This window comes from Pongo pygmaeus, chromosome 15 (genome assembly GCF_028885625.2).
Source record: "Pongo pygmaeus isolate AG05252 chromosome 15, NHGRI_mPonPyg2-v2.0_pri, whole genome shotgun sequence".
Classification (NCBI taxonomy): domain Eukaryota; kingdom Metazoa; phylum Chordata; class Mammalia; order Primates; family Hominidae; genus Pongo; species Pongo pygmaeus.
In genome coordinates, this window is record NC_072388.2 from 70,144,616 (window position 1) to 70,167,202 (window position 22,587).

Sequence of the window (22,587 nt, forward strand, 5' to 3'; positions counted from 1 at the left end):
AAACAGCTGGAGGTGGTCAGGTGCTCATCCAGAAGTAAATTCCAACACTTCTGCTTATATCTCACTGGGCAGAATCAGTCACATGGCTTTACTAACTCCAAGGAGCCAGCAGGTGTATGCCAAAAGAGAGAAACATGGATATAGTTGGATATTAAAAGACTTTACCACACTAAGACCACTCATTTATTCATTCACTTATTCTTGAATAAATATTTACAGAATGCTTACCGCATATCAAGCATTGGGCCAGACCCTGGGGATGTAGCATCCCCAGAGCTGCTGCCTTTGCACATTAGAGAGAGCCATTAATATTACATTCATGCAAATAGTGTCCCCTGCAGGTGTGCAACACAGGAGCCCTGCTTTTACTTTTCCTGTTTATGTTATGTTTTATCATTACTATCTATCTTCTCCACCAGAAAGCAAAGTCAGAGAGCTGAGATTTTGTCTGAGTTGCTCGCTGCTATATTTCTGGAATTTAACACAGTGCCTAGAGACCTCAATAAATATTTAAGTAAATGACTGAAAATGAAAAATTATTGACTATGTTCCCCATCAGTCCCTGCCTTCATGGAGCTTATAATCTGCTGAGTCGGAAGTTGTGTAAACAATTAGCTGAAGTATTGAGAAAAATCACACACTAGACAGAGTGAAATACAGGTCAAGTAAAAACCTGGGCCACGTGCCTTAGGAGCATGAAAAAGCCGGGGATCATTTTTGACCATGGGTAGGATCAGGGAGATTAACCTTGTTTTACAGGTGAAAAATGAAGATCCAGAGAGACTCCCAGTGGGCCTGCCCACCAAGGGGTGAGCAGCAAGGCAGGCAGAAGAATCCTGCCCTACCTCTTGTTTTGGTATTTTTTCTTCTCCCTACACTAATAACTAACAAAGCTTTGTATAGTCAGCCTTCCCTACCTGCTGGTTCCGCATCCATGGACTCAACCAATTGCAGAGCGAAAATATTAAAAAACAACAACAACAACAAAAATAATACAGTTTTAAAAACCAATACAATGTAACGGCCATTTGTATAGCACTTACATTTTATTAGGTTTTAAAAGTAATCTAGAGATGATTTAAAGTATATGGGAGGATGTGTGTAGGTTACATGCAAATACTACACCATTTTATATTGCGGACTTGAGCATCCTTGGATTTTGGTGTCCTGGGGTGAGGGGATCCTGGAATCAATCCCCCTCAGATATCGAATAATGACTGTATTTGTACAGCACTTTACCATTTTCCAACAGCTTTCATATACTACATATCTATAACTACTCTTTAAGGACTAAAAGCCTTAAAAGTCTCTCTCTAGTCCCCACCCCACCATCCTACACCCAGCCTCAGAATTTGGTCTTCTTTTGATGTCTCTTTGCCTCTGGGAGGAGATGTGGGATGTGTTTCGTTGTGAGGATGGAATATCCAGTTCTCCCCGCTCTGCCCTACCTCCGAGCACTTGTCCCCATGCCTGCTCCCCAGCTACCCAGAAGCACCGCATAGAAGAGGCAGCTTTTCCGAAGGGCATCTGCAAAGCACATAGGAGGGCTCTGTCCCAGCCGTGGTGGACAGAGAAAGGTGGAGGATGTCTGAACCAAAACCTTCTTCCCCTGAAGGCAAGAAAAGGGCTCAGTATTTTCACTTGAGCTCGCAAGTAAAAACAATTACATAAGCTTCCCATCTGGCTTCCAAAGCACTTGTGAAACAATTCCATTGCAAGTCCTTTCATTTTATGGGGGCTCTAAAGACAGGGCACAGTTAGAGTTTATCATTGGGAATCTTTGTCCCAATGGTGGCCTTTGTCCCCTCCTGCTGCCTCACTCCTGTCTCTCTGTCCTTTCCTCTCTCACATGTCTTCCTTCCCTTTCCGCAAATCTCTCCTCCATGAGAGTTCAGCCAAGACTCTATTCAGTCTAACAAGCACTTCCTTAGAGCCCACTCTCCACCAGGCCCCTGCTTGGTGCTGGAGATTCCAGGATGGGCAGGACAAAGCCAGAGGCTCACGGAGCTTAAAAGGGGTGAGGCCCATTCATGACACCCTCCGGAGATGCCTGCTTTCATCCTATTCCACCTTCTACACTCGCCCTTTCACTCGCCCTTTCACAAAACATCTGTCTTCCTGAGATTCTACCATGAGTCAAGTAGTGAGCTAACGGTTGACATGCATTCTTTTTTTTTTTTTTTTTTTTTTTAGACAGTCTCACTCTGTCGCCTAGGCTGGAGTGCAATGGCACAATCTTGGCTCACTGCAACTGCCACCGCAGTTCAAGAATTCAATTCAAGAATTGAATTGGAGCATTCAAGCAATTCTCCTGCATCAGCCTCCGAGTAGCTGGGACTACAGGTAGGTGCCACCACACCTGGCTAATTTTTGTATTTTTAGTAGAGACATGGTTTCACCATGTTGGCCAGGCTGGCCTCGAACTCCTGGCCTCAGGTGATCCACCTGCCTCGGCCTCCCAAAGTGCTGGGATTACAGGCGCGAGCCACTGTGCCCAGCCAACATGCATTCTTTCATTTCATTTTTCACAACAGTTATTCTTATTCTCTTATTATGCCCATTTTTAGATAAAGAGACTATGGCTCAAGAGGTTATGTAAGTTGCCCAAGGTCACACAGCTAGGAAAGGGCCCAGCCAGCATCCCCGCTACACAGCCTGCCTACCGGCCCCATCCTCCTCCTGGGCCACGCTGCCTCAACCAAAATGCTCAGAATAAAAAGAACAAAGAACAAAGAACTGGACAGAGCATTAACACCATCTCTACCACTCCTCTCTTTTGAGAGTTGGCTTTTTCTTCTTTAAATTGGCAAGTAAAGATTGTATATATTTATGGTATAAAACATGATGTTTATATATATATACACACACACACATTGTAGAATGGCTAAATCAAGCTATTTAACATATGCATTACCTCACACACTTATTTTTTGTAGTGAGAACACTTAAGATCTACTCTCTTAGCAATTTTCAAATATACAACATATTGTTATCAACTATGAGAGTTTGCTTTAAAAAAAAAGTCTAGTGATTCTTTCTAAAAACCAAGGACTTGTGTACCTTAGAGATCATTGTCTCCTCATGTCCCTGAAGTTTTAAAAACCAGATGTTTTGATCACTCCTTTTTTTTTGTTTTTCTGTTTTGTTTTGTTTTTGTTTTTTGAGACAAGGTCTTCCTTTGTCACCCAGACTGGCGTGCGGTGGCTCAGTGGAGCAATCGCAGCTCACTGCAGCCTCCACCTCCCTGGCTCAAGCAATTCTCCCATCTCAGCCTCCAGAGTAGCTGGGACTACAGGTGTGCACCACCATGCCGGCCTAATTTTTGTATTTTTTGTAGAGATGGGTGTCCCACTGTGTTGCCCAGGCTGATCTCAAACTCCTGGGCTCAGGGGATTTTGTATTTTTTGTAGAGATGGGGATCCCACTGTGTTGCCCAGGCTTATCTCAAACTCCTGGGCTCAGGGGATCTGCCTGCCTCAGCCTCCCAATGTGTTGAGTTACAGGTGTGAGCCATTGCACCCAGTCTTGATGACTTCTTTACTCCCTAGAGAGCAGAGAAACCTTTCCTGCCTAGCCTGTGGCCTCGGTCTTAGAAGTCATCTCTTGAGTCCAGCAAGCCTCACAGATGCTGGGCTAGCTTTTCACATCCTTTGAAGTGGTTTTGATGATCTAAGTAAGAAGAGGCACACACTGCCAGTTTACTGCCAAGCTTCACTCTTAGCCCTCCTTTACCCTACAATGCTCTGGGGAGGGGAGGAGATGGCAAAGACCCTCCCCAGGGAGATTTCTGAAGGGTCACATCCAGCACTGGAAAGCGCTGGAGGGCGATGTGTTGGACTGAGTGTAACCTGCATTTGCGTGTGGGTTTCAAGCATCCTCCTAAACAAGCCAAATGTCCAGTAATGGATAGAACCCACAGTAAGATTTTGTGATTTTGGTGTCTAAAGCTGTCTTCCTTTTTTCTTTATTCTACCTCGTCCACCCACTCCAGCCAGCTGAAATTCCCTGTGCCAAAAGTATGGAGAGAAGATGTCAGGAACGTGTGAGAACTCCCCCAGATGGTCTTTTGGAGTCACCCTGCCCTCCCAGACAATTTTGGTGCTGGCTGCCTCCAGGAACCTGACTCTCTCAGTCTCTTACTGTTTCGCTCCGTGGGTCAAGTCTCTGCAAAGCCTTCACGCTGAGCCTTGCCTTGCAGGCAGCCTTTGTGACGCAGTCATCGTGGCTCAGCTAACTGCAGCAGGAAGAGGCAGATATGGAGCTAAAAGCACAGCAGCCGGGATTCCAGGAAAGCGGGAAGTTCTGCAGTTAGCATCAGGTTAGTCTACCAGCGAGAGTGGAGCTGGGTCATAGGCCCAGGTTGAGGGTAAGGACCCTGAGATGGTTTCGCTGTGTCCCCACCTGAATCTCATTTTGAATTGTAGCTCTCATAAGCCCCACGTGTTGTGGGAGGGACCTGGTGAGAGACCATTGAATCGTGCGGGCGATTTCCCCCATACTGTTCTTATGCTGGTGAATGAGTCTCATGAGATCTGATGGTTTTATAAGGAGTTTCCCCTTTTGCTTGGCTCTCATTCTCTCTTGCCTGCTGCCAGGTAAGATGTGCGTTTCGCCTTTGATTGTGAGGCCTCCTCAGCCGTGTGGAACTGTGAGTTCATTAAACCTATTTTTCTTTATAAGTTACCCAGTCTCAGGTATGTGTTTATCAGCAGCATTAGAACAGACTCATACAAACCGCCATCTCTGAGAAGTCCAGTCCTAGAAGGACCGAGTTACTGGGGCAAGACTCATATGGCGCAGGGTGAAGAACAATACCTTGCTGCAACAATCCAGGTGGGCATTTGATTGTCTCATCCATGGTGTTTTTTTTTTTTTTTTTAGAACTGGGACTTCATGTCAGAGTTGTAGAAGCAACAAGAGTAACTCAATGCCAAATACTGGAAAATTAAAGCTGAGCTACAGAAATGTCTCTAGCTAAAGTCAGGCATACTGGACACCGTTTTTCTAGGACTAACTCCCCAGTTAGAACACACCCCTCACAGTTACTTTCCCCACATGTTCCCACCCCAGTAGCTCCCATGGCTACTACAGAACCATCAGCTATTTTGGGACCAAGGTGATTGGCCCAAGGGTGACTTGCGAAGAAAGATAGGCCAAACCAGGGCCCTTTCCAGAGATGTTTAGACTTGGGGCTCAAGTCTTTGAGACAGCTTCTCCCTGGTGACTGTAGCAGACCCTGTCAATGTCCAACACCTGTCCTCTCATCATTGCTGACTCAATGTGACATCCATCTGTTCTGATGTCACATGATACAGTCCCTTTAATGGATTCTCTGCACACTCTATGGACCAACACGTTCTTCAAATAGTTAATGTGCCATTAATAATCTGATATTCCTGCTTCCTTTCCACTTACATTTTGCTCTGTTAAATGCCAAAAGATCAAGAATAATTTAGTCATTTTTTTTCCACTGGGTTTCACACAGCTTCTTTCAGAGCAGTCAAAAAATTCTTACTTAATTTTGAAGCAAAAGAATCCCTGAAACTCTATAGCCCCTCCCCAGTATCTAGAACCTTTCCTGGGATTTGGAGCTTCTGAGTGGCCCTTTTTAGTACCAGACACCTGAGCCAAACCTTAGTTAGTTTCAGTAAAAGCTCCTCAAGCTTGAAGTTAGGTGAACTTCAAATAAGCTGTCTTCCTAAAGAAACAGATTTAGCTATTTTTGTGCTACGCACTTGCTTCATCTAGTAGATTATAAACTTTTGGAGGAGAAGAAATGAGTGTTAGCTATCTTTGTATTCCTTGGCTCAGTACCTTACACTGAGTAAATATTTAATAAGTACAACTTTGCTACATAAATGAATCATTCAATCACATTCCCTATGTTAAGTATAAAATTAATGACTTAAGCATCATGCATCAAATAGATAACCCCACTAGGATATATCTTAAGTTGTGCTGTTATAGACCTAATGGGTGGTTTTATAATGGACCCCCAATATTAATAAAATTCAGCAAAACTAATTGGCACTTTACTTTTGCATATAGCACACCCAACTGCTAACAGCCAAATTTCCAAGTATGTATCCTACATAGGGAAAACCTTTTGCCTTCCCCATCAAAGAGTGTTTAACTCATTGTTGGGTGAATAGGGAAGTCTCTCCGGCTAAGCAGAAATGGAACCTGCCCAAGGGCATGGAGGAGACACTTTGAATGATCAGGAAGTATTTGGTTAGTCTGGCATAGGCCAGTGTTCAATTAGAAACAAGAGAGAGCCCTTCCTACCGCCTCAATCCAGAAAGCAGGGGTCATGGCACCCCTGAAAGATGCTCTGGGGAGAACCCATAGGAAGTGGATACAGAGAGGTCCTGCTGGGTGGCAGATCCAACAGGACATGAGTAGAGACGGAATAACCCCATGAGCCCATGGAGAGAAGCAACAGCTCTAGGGACAATGTGGGTTTCCAAAGGCCTGGGACCCAGGGTTACTCCAGCTTCCCACTTCCTGCTGCACGCAGACTCCCACCCACAGCAGGCCAGGCCCCCCATGTGAAGTCTTCATCCAGCCCTCAGATTTTTGTGAAGGGAGAGAAGGCAGTCCACTCTCAGAGGAACACAGGGACAGGGGTACAGAAATTCCCACCCCTTGTGGGCCAAGAGAGGAAATTAGAGGGCCTGAGGCAGAGAAACACTGTGCTATGCACCTCCATGTTGACTCTACTTCCAGGTGGGCAACCTGGGTGAGAGGTACACACACACATAGATGAACATGCAGGATGCTGGGGTGGCTCAGTGGAAGCACAGAGCTGGGGAGAAGCCTCTGCTCCCCTTGGCCTCTCTGGGCTTCAAGGCTTCCCAGCTCTATCTGGTACTGGGATAGGTCCCGCTGCTGGAGGCCATCCATGGTTCCCCCAGTGTCCACTCCACCATCCAATGGTAACGGCAACCTGGTTTTCCTCTGGGGACCCAGCTTTCCTCCACGCTCAGTCCTCGTGACCTCGTCTTCCTGCTCTAGAAATAGACACACATGCCCTGTGCTGGCCAAACGGTAGGTTCCATCTCCCTGGCCACTGCACTGATTTAAGGGGAGGACATGTGACCAAAACTCAAATGGTCAGCCCAGGGTTCATGGCTGGAATGGAGGAAAGAGGCACCCTTTTTCCATGGGGTGAGGCCAGAGATTTGGGTTGGGGGTGGGGAAGTGAAGGGCATTGTGTGGGGAGTGGGTGCCCGAGAATGAAACCAAACAGAGAGGTCAAGGGAAACAGCACAGCCTTGGCTCAATCCACTACGTCAGCCAAGAAACCTGCTGTGCTTTAACCAGATTGGGTTTTTAGTGCTTACAACTAAATAAGCTCTTCATTTGCATACAACTGCTAATGGTCCTCCCATTAGAAAAGAGAACAAAAGGGGCCAGGTGCTGTGGCTCACGCCTGTAATCCCAGCACTTTAGGAGGCCAAGGCGGGTGGATCACGAAGTCCGGAGATCGAGACTATCCTGGCTAACATGGTGAAACCCTGTCTCTAATAAAAATAGAAAAAATTAGCCGGGCGTGGTGGCAGGCGCCTGTAGTCCCTGCTACTCGAGAGGCTGAGGCAGGAGAATGGTGTGAACCCAGGAGGCAGAGCTTCCAGTGAGCCGAGATCGTGCCACTGCACTCCAGCCTGGGCGACAGAACGAGACTCCAAGACTCCGTCTCAAAAAAAAAAAAAAAAAAAAAAAGGAGAACAAAAGGGAGGAAAAAGCCCTGTGCCACTGAGTGACATTACCATGGTGGCAACTTTGAAGGGTCCCTGTTTCATGCCTTTCTCTTTTCTCCTCCAAGAGCATTCGCCACCCAGGCAATACTCCTTTGAGAGGCAGCTTGTGAATTCCAACAACCAGGGAGCATGCCACTTTCTTCCCCACCCGCCCCCTTGCATCACGAAGTCCGATGGTGGAGCAGAGGGCTTTCTGTGAGTTTTAGACTTTTCGTTCCATAGACCAGAAAATTGCTGAAATTAGTAGACATTTGAAGTGGCTCTTCTTCAAGCCCAGAAAAGATTTCTGCTGTTGCTATGTTTAAAAGCCCAGCAGCAAGTTGTTTTGGCTTATGTCTTATTGTTATATAATAAACATGATAAGCTCTGTAAGCTCTGAACATTGGTTGCAAGGATGAAAATAGAGGCCTCACAATAATATGAGCCCTGGAGATGCTTTGTAGAGGGCGGGGGGAAGACAATAGTTTTCTGTGAGTGTTCAAATAGCAATGTGTGTAGTAGATTCTAAATTGCTATGTAAATTCCCAAAGGAAACAATAGGGGAAAAAAGAAGAAGGTTATAGATTAAAAGGAACAGGTTATATATTAATGTGAGGGAAAAATGTAACCAACAATCACATGAGAGCTATTTTTAATAAGACAGGGGACCCAGGAGAGGTGGACTGATCTATTGTAGAAAGGAGATAAGCTTTCTACGCTATGTAACAAATTACTATAAACCTAGCGGCTTAATGAAACACAAATTTGTGATCACCTAGGAGCTCAGAGCAGTCCCCAGTAACAGCCAGCAAGAAAGTGAGGCAGAAGTGCAGGTGTGGTGTGGCTGCGTTCTCCGCATAGGGTCTCATAAGGTTGGCATCAAGAATTTAGTTGCTTGTGGTTGTAGGACTGAGTTGCCCACCTACTGCTGGCTGTTACTGGGGACTGCTCTGAGCTCCTGGAGGCCTCTCCTATTTTCTCATCCTGTAGCCCTCTTACAATGTTGCTATTGGCTCCTTCAAGAAAAATTCCTCTCATGCTTCTGATCTCTCTGACTTCTTTGATCTCTAACCTCTACACCCTCTTTTAAAGAGTTCACCTGATTAGGCCAGGCCCACCCACTCAAGGGATGGGATTACAGAGGTTGTGCACACTGGATGAGGGAATCTTGGGGGCCACTTTAGAATTCTATTACAGTGATCAAACTTTTGTGCCAAAGCAGGGACCCACAATGTGTAATTTTAATGCACTACATTATGGACTGAGTGTTTGTGCCTTGCCTCACCCCAATTCATTTGTTGAAGTCCTAACTCCCAATGTGATGGTATTTGGAGGTGGGCCCTTTGGGAAGTAATTTGGTTTTGATGAGGTCATGAGGGTGGGCCCCCATGATGGGATTAGTGTCTTATAAGAAAAGGAACAGAGACCACCTACTCTTTCTCTCTGCCATGTGAGGAACACAGTGAGAAGGCAATCATCTGTAAAGCAGGAAAAGAGCCTTCCCCAGGAGCTGAATCTGCCAGCATCTTGATCTTGGACTTCCCAGCCTCCAGAACTACCAGAGAGAAATGCCTGTTGTCTGAGCCACCTTATGATACCCTGTTACAGCAGCCTGAGCTAAGATGATACTGGAGGCCCAGTTAATCTACCTCAACATGACCCTTTTGTAACACAGGCTAGACAAAGGCTGTGAAAACACTCAGTATCTAGAGTTTTCTGATGTGTGTGTCCTTCCCTATACACTTCATTTGCTTATCCCCTTATTCATTCAACAAAGGAGTTCCTTTACTTTTCTTGTCCTTCCTTCTTTCTTTCTTTCTTCCTTCCTTCCTTCCTTTCTTTCTTTCTTCTTTCTTTTTTTTGACAGGGTTTCACCATGTTGGCCAGGCTGAGCTTGAACTCCTGACCTCAAGCGATCCACCTGCCAAGGCCTCCCAAAGTGCTGGGATTACAGGTGTGAGCCACTGTGCCTGGCCAAGGAGCTCTTATTGTCCTCTCTGCACTGTGCTTGACCCCAGAACCAGGACTAGGCTGGGGCCAATGAGGCATTGAGCAGACAAAGTTTAAGGAGAAACTCATTTGCACAACCCTGAGAGTGAGTGCCACCTGGCATTGTCTGCCCTCCGCCTCCTCCTGGCCCTTCCAGGCACAAAGGAAACAAAGATTTTTTTTTAAGCCACTTTCTTCCTCAAGACACCCACAGGTTAAGAGGTCAGAAACAGGGCATACCACACTGCCCTTTGGCACCTCAATTGCTCACTTCACAAGAGCACAAAATGTCCCCTAAGAAGAGCAGCTGAATATAATGGAAAAAGTTAAGTGATGATTAACTTCTGACCTTTGATGATTCAAAATTTTAGAGTCATTTTTAACACTATTCAAAGAAAATGTGACACTCATATAAACTTGATGCTATATGTCATTGAATCACAGCTCTAAAGAAACCTACAGGCCGGGTGCGGTGGCTCACACCTGTAATCCCTGCACTTTGGGAGGCCAAGGCGGGTGGATCACGAGGTCAAAAGATCGAGACCATCCTGGCCAACATGGTGAAACTCCCTCTCTACTAAAAATATAAAAAATTAGCTGGGCATGGTGGTGGGCGCCTGTAGTCCCAGCTACTTGGGACACTGAGGCAGGAGAATCACTTGAACCCGGGAGGCAGAGGTTGCAGTGAGCCAAAACTGTGTCACTGCACTCCAGCCTGGGTGACAGAGCAAGACTCTGTCTCAAAAAAAAAAAAAAAAAGAAACCTTCACCACCTGTTGCTCTATTTAACTGTTTGTATAGTTTTCTCACATTCCATGAAACATTCCATGTTTCCCAGGCACAAGGTAACTGCCTCTTTCACCCATTTTTTTTCCCTCTCTGTTTTTGGTTTGTTTTTTTTTGTTGTTGTTGTTGTTTGTTTTTTTGAGACAAGATCTCACTCTGTCACCCAGGCTGGAGTGCAATAGTGCAGTCTCAGCTCACTGTAGCCTCAGCCTCCTGGGGTCAATGCATTCTCCCACCTCAGCCTCCCAAGTAGCCGGGACAACAGGCACACACAACCATGCCCAGCTAACTTTGTTATTGGAAAGGGGTCCCAATCCAGAACCCAAGAGAGGGTTCCTGGATCTCATACAAGAAAGAATTCAAGGCAAATCCATAGAGGAAAGTGAAAGCCAGTTTACTAAGGGAGTAAAAGAATGGCTACTCCATAGGCAGAAAAGCCCCGAGAGCGGCTGGCTGCCCATTTTTATGGTTATTTCTTGATGATATGCTAAACAAGGGGTGGATTATTCATGCCTCCCCTTTTAAGACCATATAGGGTAACTTCCTGATGTTGCCATGGCATTTGTAACTGTCATGGTGCTGGTGGGAGTGTAGCAGTGAGGACAACCAGAGGTCACTCTCATCACCATCTTGGTTTTGGTGGGTTTTAGCTGGCTTCTTTACTGCAAACTGTTTTATCGGCAAGGTCTTTGTGACCTGTATCTTGTTCTGACCTCTTTCTCATCCTGTGATTTAGAAGGTCTAACTGTCTGGGAATGCAGCCCAGTAGGTCTCGCCTTATTTTACACAGCCCCGTTCAAGATGGAGTTGCTCTAGTTCAACCGCCTCTGACAATTTTATTTTTTGTAGATACAAGGTCTCACTATGTTGCCCAGGCTGGTCTCGAACTCCTAGACTCAAGTGATTCTCCTGCCTTGGCCTCCCAAAGTGCTGGGATTACAGGCATGAGTCACCACACTCAGCCTCTCTCTGTCTTTATTTACCATTTTAGTCAGCTGGGGCTCTTGTTAAAAGACTCTTATAAATCTCTTTTTCCTCTGACTTCCATTCATAATACAGAGCTGAGCCACTCACCATCCCATACATTGTCCAGAATGTCTCTTATCTGGCTTCCACTGCCTCTGTTGAGTGTCCATGGGGTCCTGTGGATCCTGTGGTGCAAAGGCTGAGACCTCAGCCCTAAAGCAGAGCCCAGAACAGGAGACCACCACCAAGGCCTCTTGCTTGGATTTTTGGTTTCTTTTGGTGAAAACTTCACTCACTGTTCTCACTCACCCTGCCAGTGGGAAAATGAGCCCATATGAAAATGGTCTTGGGGACTGGGAGCCCTGCTAAACCCTTGTTCAGGTTAAACTCCCTTAAGTAACAGAGAACAGACCTGACTGAGCTTGATCTCCTAGGATATTTCTCTGTGCTGAGAGCCTAACCAGGAAAAATGTTAAACAGATCACTCAGCTGATGGCAAACATATGTGACCAATTCTCAGCCTCAGCCACAGAAGGGACTTGATGGGTGGGACCTTGGCACCATCCCTTCCCCCACTGCCCCCACTGCCTTGGTCTAAATCTGCATCTTGTAGAATTCTTTGCACAACAGCAGACCTATTGTGAGGACTTTCCTTCTCCCTAACCCCATCCCCCTATCAAGTAAGATGTTTACTTCCCGTACTAGAAGGGGGCGGGCATGCAGGCAGAAATAGAAGGAATTCTAACCATAGCTAACCAAAGTCAGATTTCCAGGCCGCTCCACTCACCGGGGTCTGCTTTAACCTCTGGGAACAAAGTAAACAAAAAGCTGGATTGTTGCATCCTGCTCTGAAGGTTAAAATTTTGATTCAAGGTTAAAGTTTTGATTTCTTCTGTGTCTCACAGCCTTTTGTTTCACTCTGATGCTATTATTTACTCATCCTTTTGCACAGGAGGTCACTTAGTATGGACGAGAAGAACTTGAGGCTGAGCCTGCACCTATGGTCTGTCGGAACGTAAGGAAGCCAGTTCATTTCTCCCAATCTCAATGTCCTCATCTGTAAAAGTAGGGAAATTATACTGGGCTTGCTGGGTTGGTTTGTGTGTGTATGTGTGAACTATAAATGCTTGAAAACTACTACCCCTTTCAGAAAGGGTTACTACTGCTATTACTGTTATCTGTGCCTTTATGTATGTATTACTGATCTGTCTCCTCTACTAGGCTATGCATTTGAGAGCAAGAATTGTGTCTGTATTGCTAACAGCAATTCCAGTGCCTGACAAAGAGGAGGTGCTGTGGAAGCCAAAGCAACTCCATCTTGGATGCTAATCCATCACTTTAACTTCTGATTAACCCTTGTTCTAGGAGGTCCTCTAAGATTTCCAGTTTATTTGATGTTCCTTGTGTGAGAGTAGGTACTTACTGTAAATCCTGCCCTGAGGTCAAAACAACCTTGATGTTATAGGACTTCAATTGTTCTACACATCCATTCTGAATCACATATACCCTTTCCCGATAGCATATAAGCCCTGGTCATGAGAATAGATGGTGCAGGATCCACCATCTTGCCTCACCGCTGCCTGAGACACAGACATGGCTTCTGTTTGTGAGTCCTATTAAGTGTTTATTTCTGAGGAACTGGACATGTCAGCCTCTTTCTTCAGCCTCTCAGCTTCCTTGGACTTTTGGGGGTAGATTTGCATAGGTCTGGCCCCCATGGAACAGGTGCTCCATCAAGGAGTAGGTGCTGAGCATTTAGATTTAGGCGAGGGGCAGCAGCCACCAGGAAGGAAGAGTCTATGCATAATTACCTGCCCTACTTCCTGAGTCAGGGGTTCTCAAATTCTTTGTGTTCAGGACACATTTGAAGAGCAGGCACATTCAGACAACAGTGACTCAGCAATTATTGCAACTTAATCCCTACTACTGAAGAACGACATCTCATAATGTCTACACAAGCAACCACTATGATCCCACCATTTACTGGGATGCGCTTCAGCACTGTGGTTAGAAGGTGGAACGCTGACTGCCTGAATGTCCTTCCTCTAATATACACAAGAAGAATTCTCACCTGTCTAGTTAACCACTATATTTCTTGGTCCCTGGCTTGACAACATACCTCTTACCTCCTCACAGCACTACATAGTGTGCTGGTGTGCAGTCATGTTTCAGGCAGGCACTTCAAATTTGCCCTTGGAATTCCAGGATTTTGCTTTTGCAGTTTCTAATTGTCAACAATCCTGAAGGCCCTTGACATGTGGTCATTTGTAATTTTGCTGAGATGTCTTTTTTTTTTTTTTTTTTTGAGAGAGAGTCTCGCTCTGTCGTCCAGGCTGGAGTGCGGTGGCGTGATCTCAGCTCACTGCAATCTCTGCCTCCTGGGTTCAAGCAATTCTCCTGCCTCAGCCTCCTGAGTAGCTGAGATTACAGGCACGTGCCACCACACCCAGCTAATTTTTGTATTTTTGGTAGAGATGGGGTTTCACCATGTTGGTAAGGCTGATCTCGAACTCCTGACGTCATGATCCACCCATCTTGGCCTCCCAAAGTGCTGGGATTACAGGCATGAACCACTGCGCCCGGCCTGAGATGTCATTTTTTAAAAATTAGTTTATAAGTAATACATAAGTATATGTGTATTCCAAAATGTCTATACAATAAAAAAAATATGGAAGAAAACCTGTAGAAGTTTTCCTTTATTGGTACCAGTCACAGTAGGCCATGTTATACTACAGTAATAAATGTCTCCAAACCTCAGTGACTTTATTCATTTATTTATTTATTTGTCCCGTATTGCCCAGGCTGGTCTTAAACTTCTGGCCTTAAGCAATCCTCCTACCTCAGCCTCCCAAAGTGCTGGGATTACAGGTGTGAGGTTTTTTTCTTGTTCACACTACATGTTTTTCTATTTTTATTTTTCTTTTTAAAAATTATTTATTTATTTATTTATTTTGAGACAGAGTCTGGCTCTTTCCCCCAAGCTGGAGTGCAGTGGAGCGATCTTGGCTTACTGGAAACTCTGCCTCCTGGGTTCAAGTGATTCTCCTGCCTCAGCCTCCCGAGTAGCTGGGATTACAGGTGTGCACCACCACACCCAGCAAATTTTTGTATTTTAGTAGAGACAGGGTTTCACTATGTTGGCAGGGCTGGTCTCAAACTCCTGACCTCAGGTGACCTGCCTACCTCTGCTTCCCAAAGTGCTGGGATTACAGGCATTAGCCACTGCGCCCAGCCTTTATTAATTTTTTATTTTTTATTTGAGACGGAGTCTTGTTCTGTTGCTCAGGCTGGAGTGCAGTGGCACAATCTCAGCTCACTGCAATCTCCACCTCCTGGGTTCAAGCGATCCTCCCACCTCAGCCTCACAAGTAGCTGGGGTTACAGGCACGTGCCACCATACCTAGCTAATTTTTGTGCTTTTAGTACATGCAGGGTTTCACCATGTTGGCCAGGCTGATCTCAAACTCCTGACCTCAAGTGATCTGCCCACCTTGGCCTCCCACAGTGCTGGGATTACAGGCCTGAGCTACGGCGCCCGGCCATGCATGTTTTTCATGAGTCCACTACAGCTCTGCTTTTTACCATCTTGACTCCAGAACCAAAACTGATGGAAGAACCTAACCTCTATCTGAAATATCACCGATCTCGTGGCAGAAGGAAAAAGACAAGGCAAAAGGTGCCCTGACTTCTAAAACTTTGCACAAAAATGACCAACATTAGTTATTGGCCAGAGCAAGTAATATGGTCATTCCTGAGGTCAATAGTGTGGGAAAATAGCCTCCTGCAGAGAGGGGCACTGCAGGGCAAGAAACTGGAATGTTTGGTAATGGAGAATACCATCGTCCAGGACCTCCTCCAACAACTACTTCTCTCCCAGAAGCAACTGTTCCTGACAGTTCAGTGTGCATCCTTTCAGTCTCCTTTCCTATGTATTTGCTGACATATCTCTACAGGCATACACATAAATATCGAATTTTGCATGTATTTTTCTGCAACTTGCTCTGTTCACTTGATATGCTTTGGAGACCTTTCATCTCAGTATGTATAAGTCTACCCGACTCTCTCTAACAATAGCATGGTGTTTCATACCATAATATATTTAAATTCTTGGTATACATTTTGGATCTTTTCAATATGTTTTGATATTACAAATAATGCTGCAATATGTATTCATATAGATGCATATATCTTTGTGAATATATGTATTTCGGAATGATAGGTTTCTAGAAATAAGTTGTTAAAGTATGTATGCATTGCAGTTTTTAATAGATACTAGCAATTTGCCTTGAAAAATGCCTTCATCAATGTTCACAGCCACTAGAAACATGAAAGTGCCTGATTTCCCAAATCTTCAACAACTCAATATTATCAATTTTTTTCTCTTCTGTAAATCTGATGGATTTTAAAAGGGTAATTCATTGTTTGAATATACTTAATATATCACTTCTCGGCCTTTTGGCTAAGATCAGGTGAATACACTTAATGTATTTTTTTGCTTACAGTGAGGTTGAGTACTGTTCATATTTATTGGCTAATTTCACAATTTCACAATTTTTTTTCTCTTGTGAATTGTCTGTTTCCATTCTTTACCCATTTCCTAGTGATTTTAAATCTTTTTGTTTCATCTTTTTCTTTTAGATTTGAACAAACCATTTTATGTATTTTCTCAATACTAATCTGTCTATATTACCATTTGTGAATACAAACATGTCTCCATTATATCAGAAATCCATCCCTAAACACCAGAAACTGAATGAAAATACTAATGAGGATTCCATTTCCTATCAATATAACACTGCCAGTCAATTTCCTAAAACACCAGAATATGTCAATGTATTTAACAAATTATTTAGTACATAAGATGCATACAACATTGCTTCCTTTAAATCTTTTTAGAGAAGGGATCTTACTCTGATGCCCAGGCTGGAGTACAGTGGCATGATCATATTTCACTGCAGCCTGTAAATCCTGAGCTCAAGCAATCCTCCCACCTCAGCCTCCTGAGTAGCTGGGACTACAGGTGAGTGCCACCACACCTGGCTAAGTTTCTAATTTTTGGTAGAAAGAGTCTTGCTATATTGACCAGGCTGCTCTCAAACTTCTGGCCTCAAGCAGTCCTCCTGCCTTGACCTTCCTAAGTGCTGGGATTAGGCGTGAGCCACCCCACCTCACAAAACATTGTTTCCTGATCACCAAACAGTTCATGTGACTTTTAACAGACATTTGCTTGTGTGTAGCCATCAACATCCTACTCACATCCCTCTGTTAACACTTGGTACTTTTCAAAACATCTGCATGTGATTCTGACATCCTTCCAATTATAATTGGAAAGTAACTGGAAAATTCTTCCCCTTTCCCTCCCACACATCCTACTTTGTTTAAAAATATTATCTTGAGTTTGGGGAATGTACAAATAAAATGTTCTACATAAACATTGGTTCAAAAATATTCTATTGGAGAGATATGTACATTTTATGAGGTCTGAGTGTTGAAGATAAGAGGAATTCTACTGAAAAAAGATTACCTGGGGAGGCTGCTTGTCAGGTATACTCAAAAAGGTTTACTTTCAGCCTAGCCGTTTTGGATTTTTGTTTGTTTGTTTTTTGAGACAGTCTCACTCTGTTGCCCAGGGTGTAGTGCAGTGGCACAAACTCAGCTCACTGCAACCTCCGCCTCCCAGGTTCAAATGATTCTCCTGCCTCAGCCTCCCGAGTAGATGGGATTACAGGTGCCTGCTACCATGCCCAGCTAATCTTTGTATTTTTAGTAGAGATGGGGTTTCTCCATGTTGGTCAGGCTGGTCTTGAACTCCTGACCTCAGGTGATCCGTCCACCGCAGCCTCCCAAAGTGCTGGGATTATAGGCATGAGCCACTGCACCACACCCATTTTGTTTTCAATTTTGTTCATGGTATCTTTTTAGATGCAAAATTTGCCACTTTATGTAAACAAACTGTCAGTTATTTTGTTTAAGGTTTCTGGATTTAAATCTTGTTTTAGGAGATTTTCCCCATCTCAGGATTTTTTTTCGAATTCTGCTAAATATATTTTAAAGTTGTTAGTTTTGTTTTATGCTCAGCTCTTTGGTCATAAGGAATTAATTGTTAAGTAAGGTATGAGGTGGAGTGGGGCAATCTAACTTTTCTCTGTCCCCAAACAAGTGGCATATCAATCCAATGCTATGTACTGAATATTTTATTCTGTCTCCAGTTGGTTTGAAATGCCACTATCTTAGCCCATTTGTGCTGCTATCGCAGAATTCCTGAGATTGGGTGATTTATAATAAACAGAAATTCATTGGCTCACAGTTCTGGAGGCTGAGAAGTCCAGGATCAAGGCACTGGCAGCTGGTGAGGGCCTTCTTGCTTGTCATTGTATGGCAGAAGTGGAAGGGCAAGAGCGCAAGAGAGCGAACCCACTCCCACCAGCCCTTAAAGGCATGAATATGTTCATGAGGATGGATTCCTCATGACCTAAACACTTCCCATTAGCCCCGATCTCCCAACACTGTCACATTGGGAATTAAGTTTCCAAAATATGAATTCTGGGAGACACATTCAAACTGTAGCATTGTGTAACTTACATTCTTGAGATTTAAAAAAATGTATTCAGTATAATAAAGCATCAAATTTCATAGTGAAGCTAGGATACAAAAATGGAGTCTTAGGGAGAACGAGATTAATTATCAGCATTCATGTATCAACACCAACATTCTCTGCTCGTTGTGGTTGTCATAAAGGTAAAACTTCTTGTATGTGACAAACTAATCTGATAGGAAGACAACCGCTAATGACGCATGTCAAGGGATCTAAGAAAGTGAGATGCTATTACAAATAACTGGAGTCTTGTAGGAATAGAATTATTATTATTATTATTATTATTATTATTTATTATTATTTTGAGACAGAGTCTTGCACTGTCGCCGAGGCTGGGAGTGCAGTGGTGTGATCTCAGCTCACTGCAACCTCCACCTCCTCAGTTAAAGCGATTCTCATGTCTCAGCCTCTGGAGTAGCTGGGATTACAAGCACAGTCCAACACGCCTGGCTAATTTTTGTTATTTTTTTTAGAGATGGTGTTTCACCATGTTGGCCAGGCTGGTCTCAAACTCCTAGCCTCAAGTGATGTGTCCACCTTGGCCTCCCAAAGTGCTGGGATTACAGGTGTAAGCCACTGCACCCAGCCAGAATAGAATTATTAAAGATTCAAAGAGATCATTTTATTTTTCAGTTATTCTTGACTATGTTTTACTTTGGGCTTTTGTAGGTTTGATGATGTTCAAGAATTCTATGATTCAAGGCCAGGCATGGTGGCTCATGCCAGCACTTTGGGAGGCCAAGGTAGGAGGATTGCTTGAGGATAAAAGTTCAAGACCAGCCTGGGCAACATAGCAAGACCCCATCTCTACAAAAAATTTTTAAAATTTTAAAAATAAGAAACAAAAAAATTCTAGGATTTAGTAGTTCTGGGTAAGTCCCCCAAAACATTCAGGTTCTGTTGTTTTATGAGCTTTCCTGGTCCCAGAAATTCACCTGCAACTGATACCACCTTGGCCCACACACTTTGTGAAAGGGAAGACTGCCCTCTCTACTTCCATTTTCTTCTCTTCCCCTCAGTCATTCCTCAACCCACGGCAGTGACTGCTAGGGACTGCTTCCATCTGACAGCTTCTTCCCCACGCCTCAGAAATGCCTCATCCAGGAAAGTCTAGTAAGAGAAGTTTGAAGATGCTGGACTGGAGCTAGACGGTTGGGGAAGGGGTGGCTGACATTATTTGGTGATGTCTTTGAGCCCACTATGTCCCAAGGAGATGGACTGAAAATCAGGTAAATTAGCAGATGAATTGACAATTGCCCCCAAGAGAGAGATAAACAGAGTTGAACAGAGTGCAGCAGGAAAGGATAGTGGCCCAGATGTCTTTCTCCTCTCATCTTCTCTCTCTCTGTGTGTGCGTGCACACACACATGCACAGACTCCTTTGTGTCTCAAGAAAACAGCTTCATCTGCACCCTGAGGGAAGACTGGACGGCAGCATAAAACGAGAGGGGCAGCCGGGGCTGAGGAGGCAACAGTGCCAGCTGTGTGAGCAATTTGGAGAATGGCGTGGCCAGGAAAGGGTATTGATGGCTGCCAATCTGGGCTGTGGACCTCCTGGACATGGGCTGCCCTCCAGCCATCCAGCAGGTTCCTTCTCATTGTTTTAGGGGACTTTTACATCTGGAGGGCTCCACCTCCAAAGCCCAAACCCTCTATGTCCCTGCCAGAGCTTCTCAAACTCTTCCTCCTGAGCCACTCCCAGCAACCAGAAGCCTCAACTCCTAACTTTGGAAAGGACAAGGCCCCATCAGTCCCACCCTAGGTAAATGTGATGTTTCTCTGCTGTCTTCAGCTTTACCTTTAAAACTGAAGCACAGTTGGTGTTCTATGTCATGTTTCTGTACTTGTTTTGATATTTTTCAAAATGTGTTTTCAATGTCATGCCTAGCTCTTCCTCTCCCTCCCCATTAGATCCTATTATAAAACCCAGCACTGCTCTGTGCTTCATGGTGCTCATTTCAACTGTAATTAATTCCTGTTTGCCAGTTGTTTACATGCTGTCTTTCCCACTAGAGTGTAAGCTTCAGGAAGCCAGTGGCCATGCCTGTCTGGGTCGTCACCTCTGCATTCCCAGTGCCTTGCCAGAGCCTGGCCCCAGCTATAGCTTTTGGCTTTTGTGGTTACAGCCCTCTTGTAAGAAGGCTGATGTGAGAATTTCAGGCCTCATGAAGGTCATATGACTGTGCCTCCTTTCATAAGCAGAAAGGCCTAGGTCCACAGCCTGACAAATGGGCTATTGTTCATGAAGAGTTCAGGTGAGAGGTGCAATCCATCACAGCTCCAGGCCAGCCCTATCGCAACTCCTTGCACCCTCCCAGTGACCCGGTGACCGGGGAGACAATGACATCACCTCAGAATACATAAACAAAGGACACCCTGTTCTTCAAGGAGAATTACACTTTTTAGCCCATTCTTGCCGTAATATAGTGCATAAATATCATCTCTGAGTTTCCTAGATTCAGTTCAAGGGCATAGATGATTTGGTAGGTATTTGACTTACAGAAGTTTTCTGAAGTCAGAGAATAAATTGAAGCACGTTTCGCTGAGGGTAGGAAAACAACTCAATTTGGAAGAAGAGCTGATTTCTCAGGTAAGTAATTGTAAGTTATATCAACCTCTCTCACCTTTGGGTCTAGTTTTCTCATCTCCTACACAAACCTTTGGTGACAACTTTCATCCTTATCATTCTTTTTTTTTTTTTTTGAGACAGGGTCTTGCTGTGTTGCCCAGGCTGGTCTTGAACTCCTGGGCTCAAACCATCCTCCTGCCTCAGCCTCCCAAAGTGCTCAGTTACAAGTGTAAGCCACCATGCCTGGCCTCATCCTATCATTCTTAATATCCACAGAACACTATTCAGAAAATTCATTGGTTAAAAAAATGTCAGTTCCTCAAAACAGCAAAGTACTATCTCCAAGTTCCATGTAAAGTGTGTGATTAAACACTTTAGTCAGAGCATTTAAAGACAGTGCTAAAGAAAGGTAGTAAGCAACCTGAATTGTGGAATAGTTATTATCCTAACTGCTTGCATTTATTGAGTGTTTATTATGTGCAAGATATTAGGCTGAGTTATTTGCATGGTTTAGCTCATTTAATCCTCATAGCACACATGGAGGTATTGTATTAGTCTATTCTCATGCTGCTAATAAAGACATATTACTGGGTAATTTATAAAGGAGAGAGGTTTAACTAGCTCACAGTTCCACATGGCTGGGGAGGCCTCAAAATCATGGCGGAAGACAAAGGAAGAGCATGGCGGCAGGCAAAAGAGCTTGCGTAGGGGAACTCTCCTTTATAAAACCAACAGATCTCATGAGACTTATTCACTGTCACAAGAACAGCGTGGGAAAGACCCGAACCCATGATTCAATCACCTCCCACCGGGTCCCTCCCACAATGTGGGAATTATGGGAGCTACAACTCAAGATGAGATTTGGGTGGGGCCAAATCTTATATTAGGGAGAATTATTATTCCCATTTCATAGATGAGGAAATGGATACTTGGAGAGCACATGTAACTTACTCTAGATCCTGTGCCTTATGGGGAACAGAGCCAGAGCTCTGATGCTGATTTACATTATTCTGTGGTCCAGGCTCTTAACCACTGGCCATGAAAAAGCAACGAATGAATATTTGTATTTGAGAAAGAAAGAAACTTCTGTCACTCCAAGTACAAGTGCTGGTTAGCTTGTGTTGCCCAGTTCAGGGCCTAACAGTCTTCTTTCAACTAACAAATTTATAAAAATCCTTTGTAAATGGCCTATTTATTTATTTATTTTGAGACAGGGTCTCACTGTGTCACCCAGTCTGGAGGGCAGTGGTTCGATGATGGCTCACTGCAGTTTCCACCTCTTGGGCTCAAACCATTCTCCTGCCTCAGCCTCCCAAGTAGCTGGGACTACAGGTGCACCACTATATCCACCTATTTTTTGATTTTTTTGTAAAGACAGGATATCACTATGTTGCCCAGGCTGGTCTCAAACTTCTGAGCTCAAGGATCCCCCCACCTTGGCCTCCTAAAGTGCTAGGATTATAGGCATTACCCACCATGCCCAGACTATTGATTCATTTTTTTTTGGGTGAGTGAAAATATGTTGTTCTCTTAAAAATGTTAAACTGATGGCAGTAGCGGGCCATCTGGAGCATCTGCTGCCATCGCGTCGGCCGTGGCAGCAGGGACGCAGGCAGTGGCAGCAGGAACGGCAATGGCAGCAGTGGGACCCCTGTGCCCCACGTCCCTGAGGCAGCCAACTGCATCGTCCCACTCTGGCGTGGCTAGGTGAGACCCACTTCCAGGCCCAGAGCCTCTACCGCTCCGGACCCTGGCCCCGTGTGGCTGCTCTCACTCGCAGCCACAGCAAGGAGGGCACAAGAAGGAAGTGGACAGTCCTCAGAGCCTGCTCCTGGGAGCCTCCTGGAGCCAACCGCCTGAGAGGCCACTATGATGGAGCGGGCTGAGCTGCCCACTGGTGGGGGAGCAGTGCAGTCGGGCATGGAGGAGCAGGCAGAGACTGG

At 44.7% G+C, this 22,587-nt stretch overlaps 1 protein-coding gene across 1 annotated transcript; it reads right to left on the bottom strand.

The window, feature by feature from the left end:
• Nucleotides 1-224: 224 nt before the first annotated feature.
• LOC129012358 (uncharacterized) lies at nucleotides 225-22,566 on the bottom strand. The gene is given in 4 exon segments (XM_063651287.1): nucleotides 225-283; nucleotides 7,710-7,950; nucleotides 7,952-8,272; nucleotides 22,363-22,566. Coding segments are annotated over 4 exon segments (825 nt in total).
• Nucleotides 22,567-22,587: the final 21 nt, after the last annotated feature.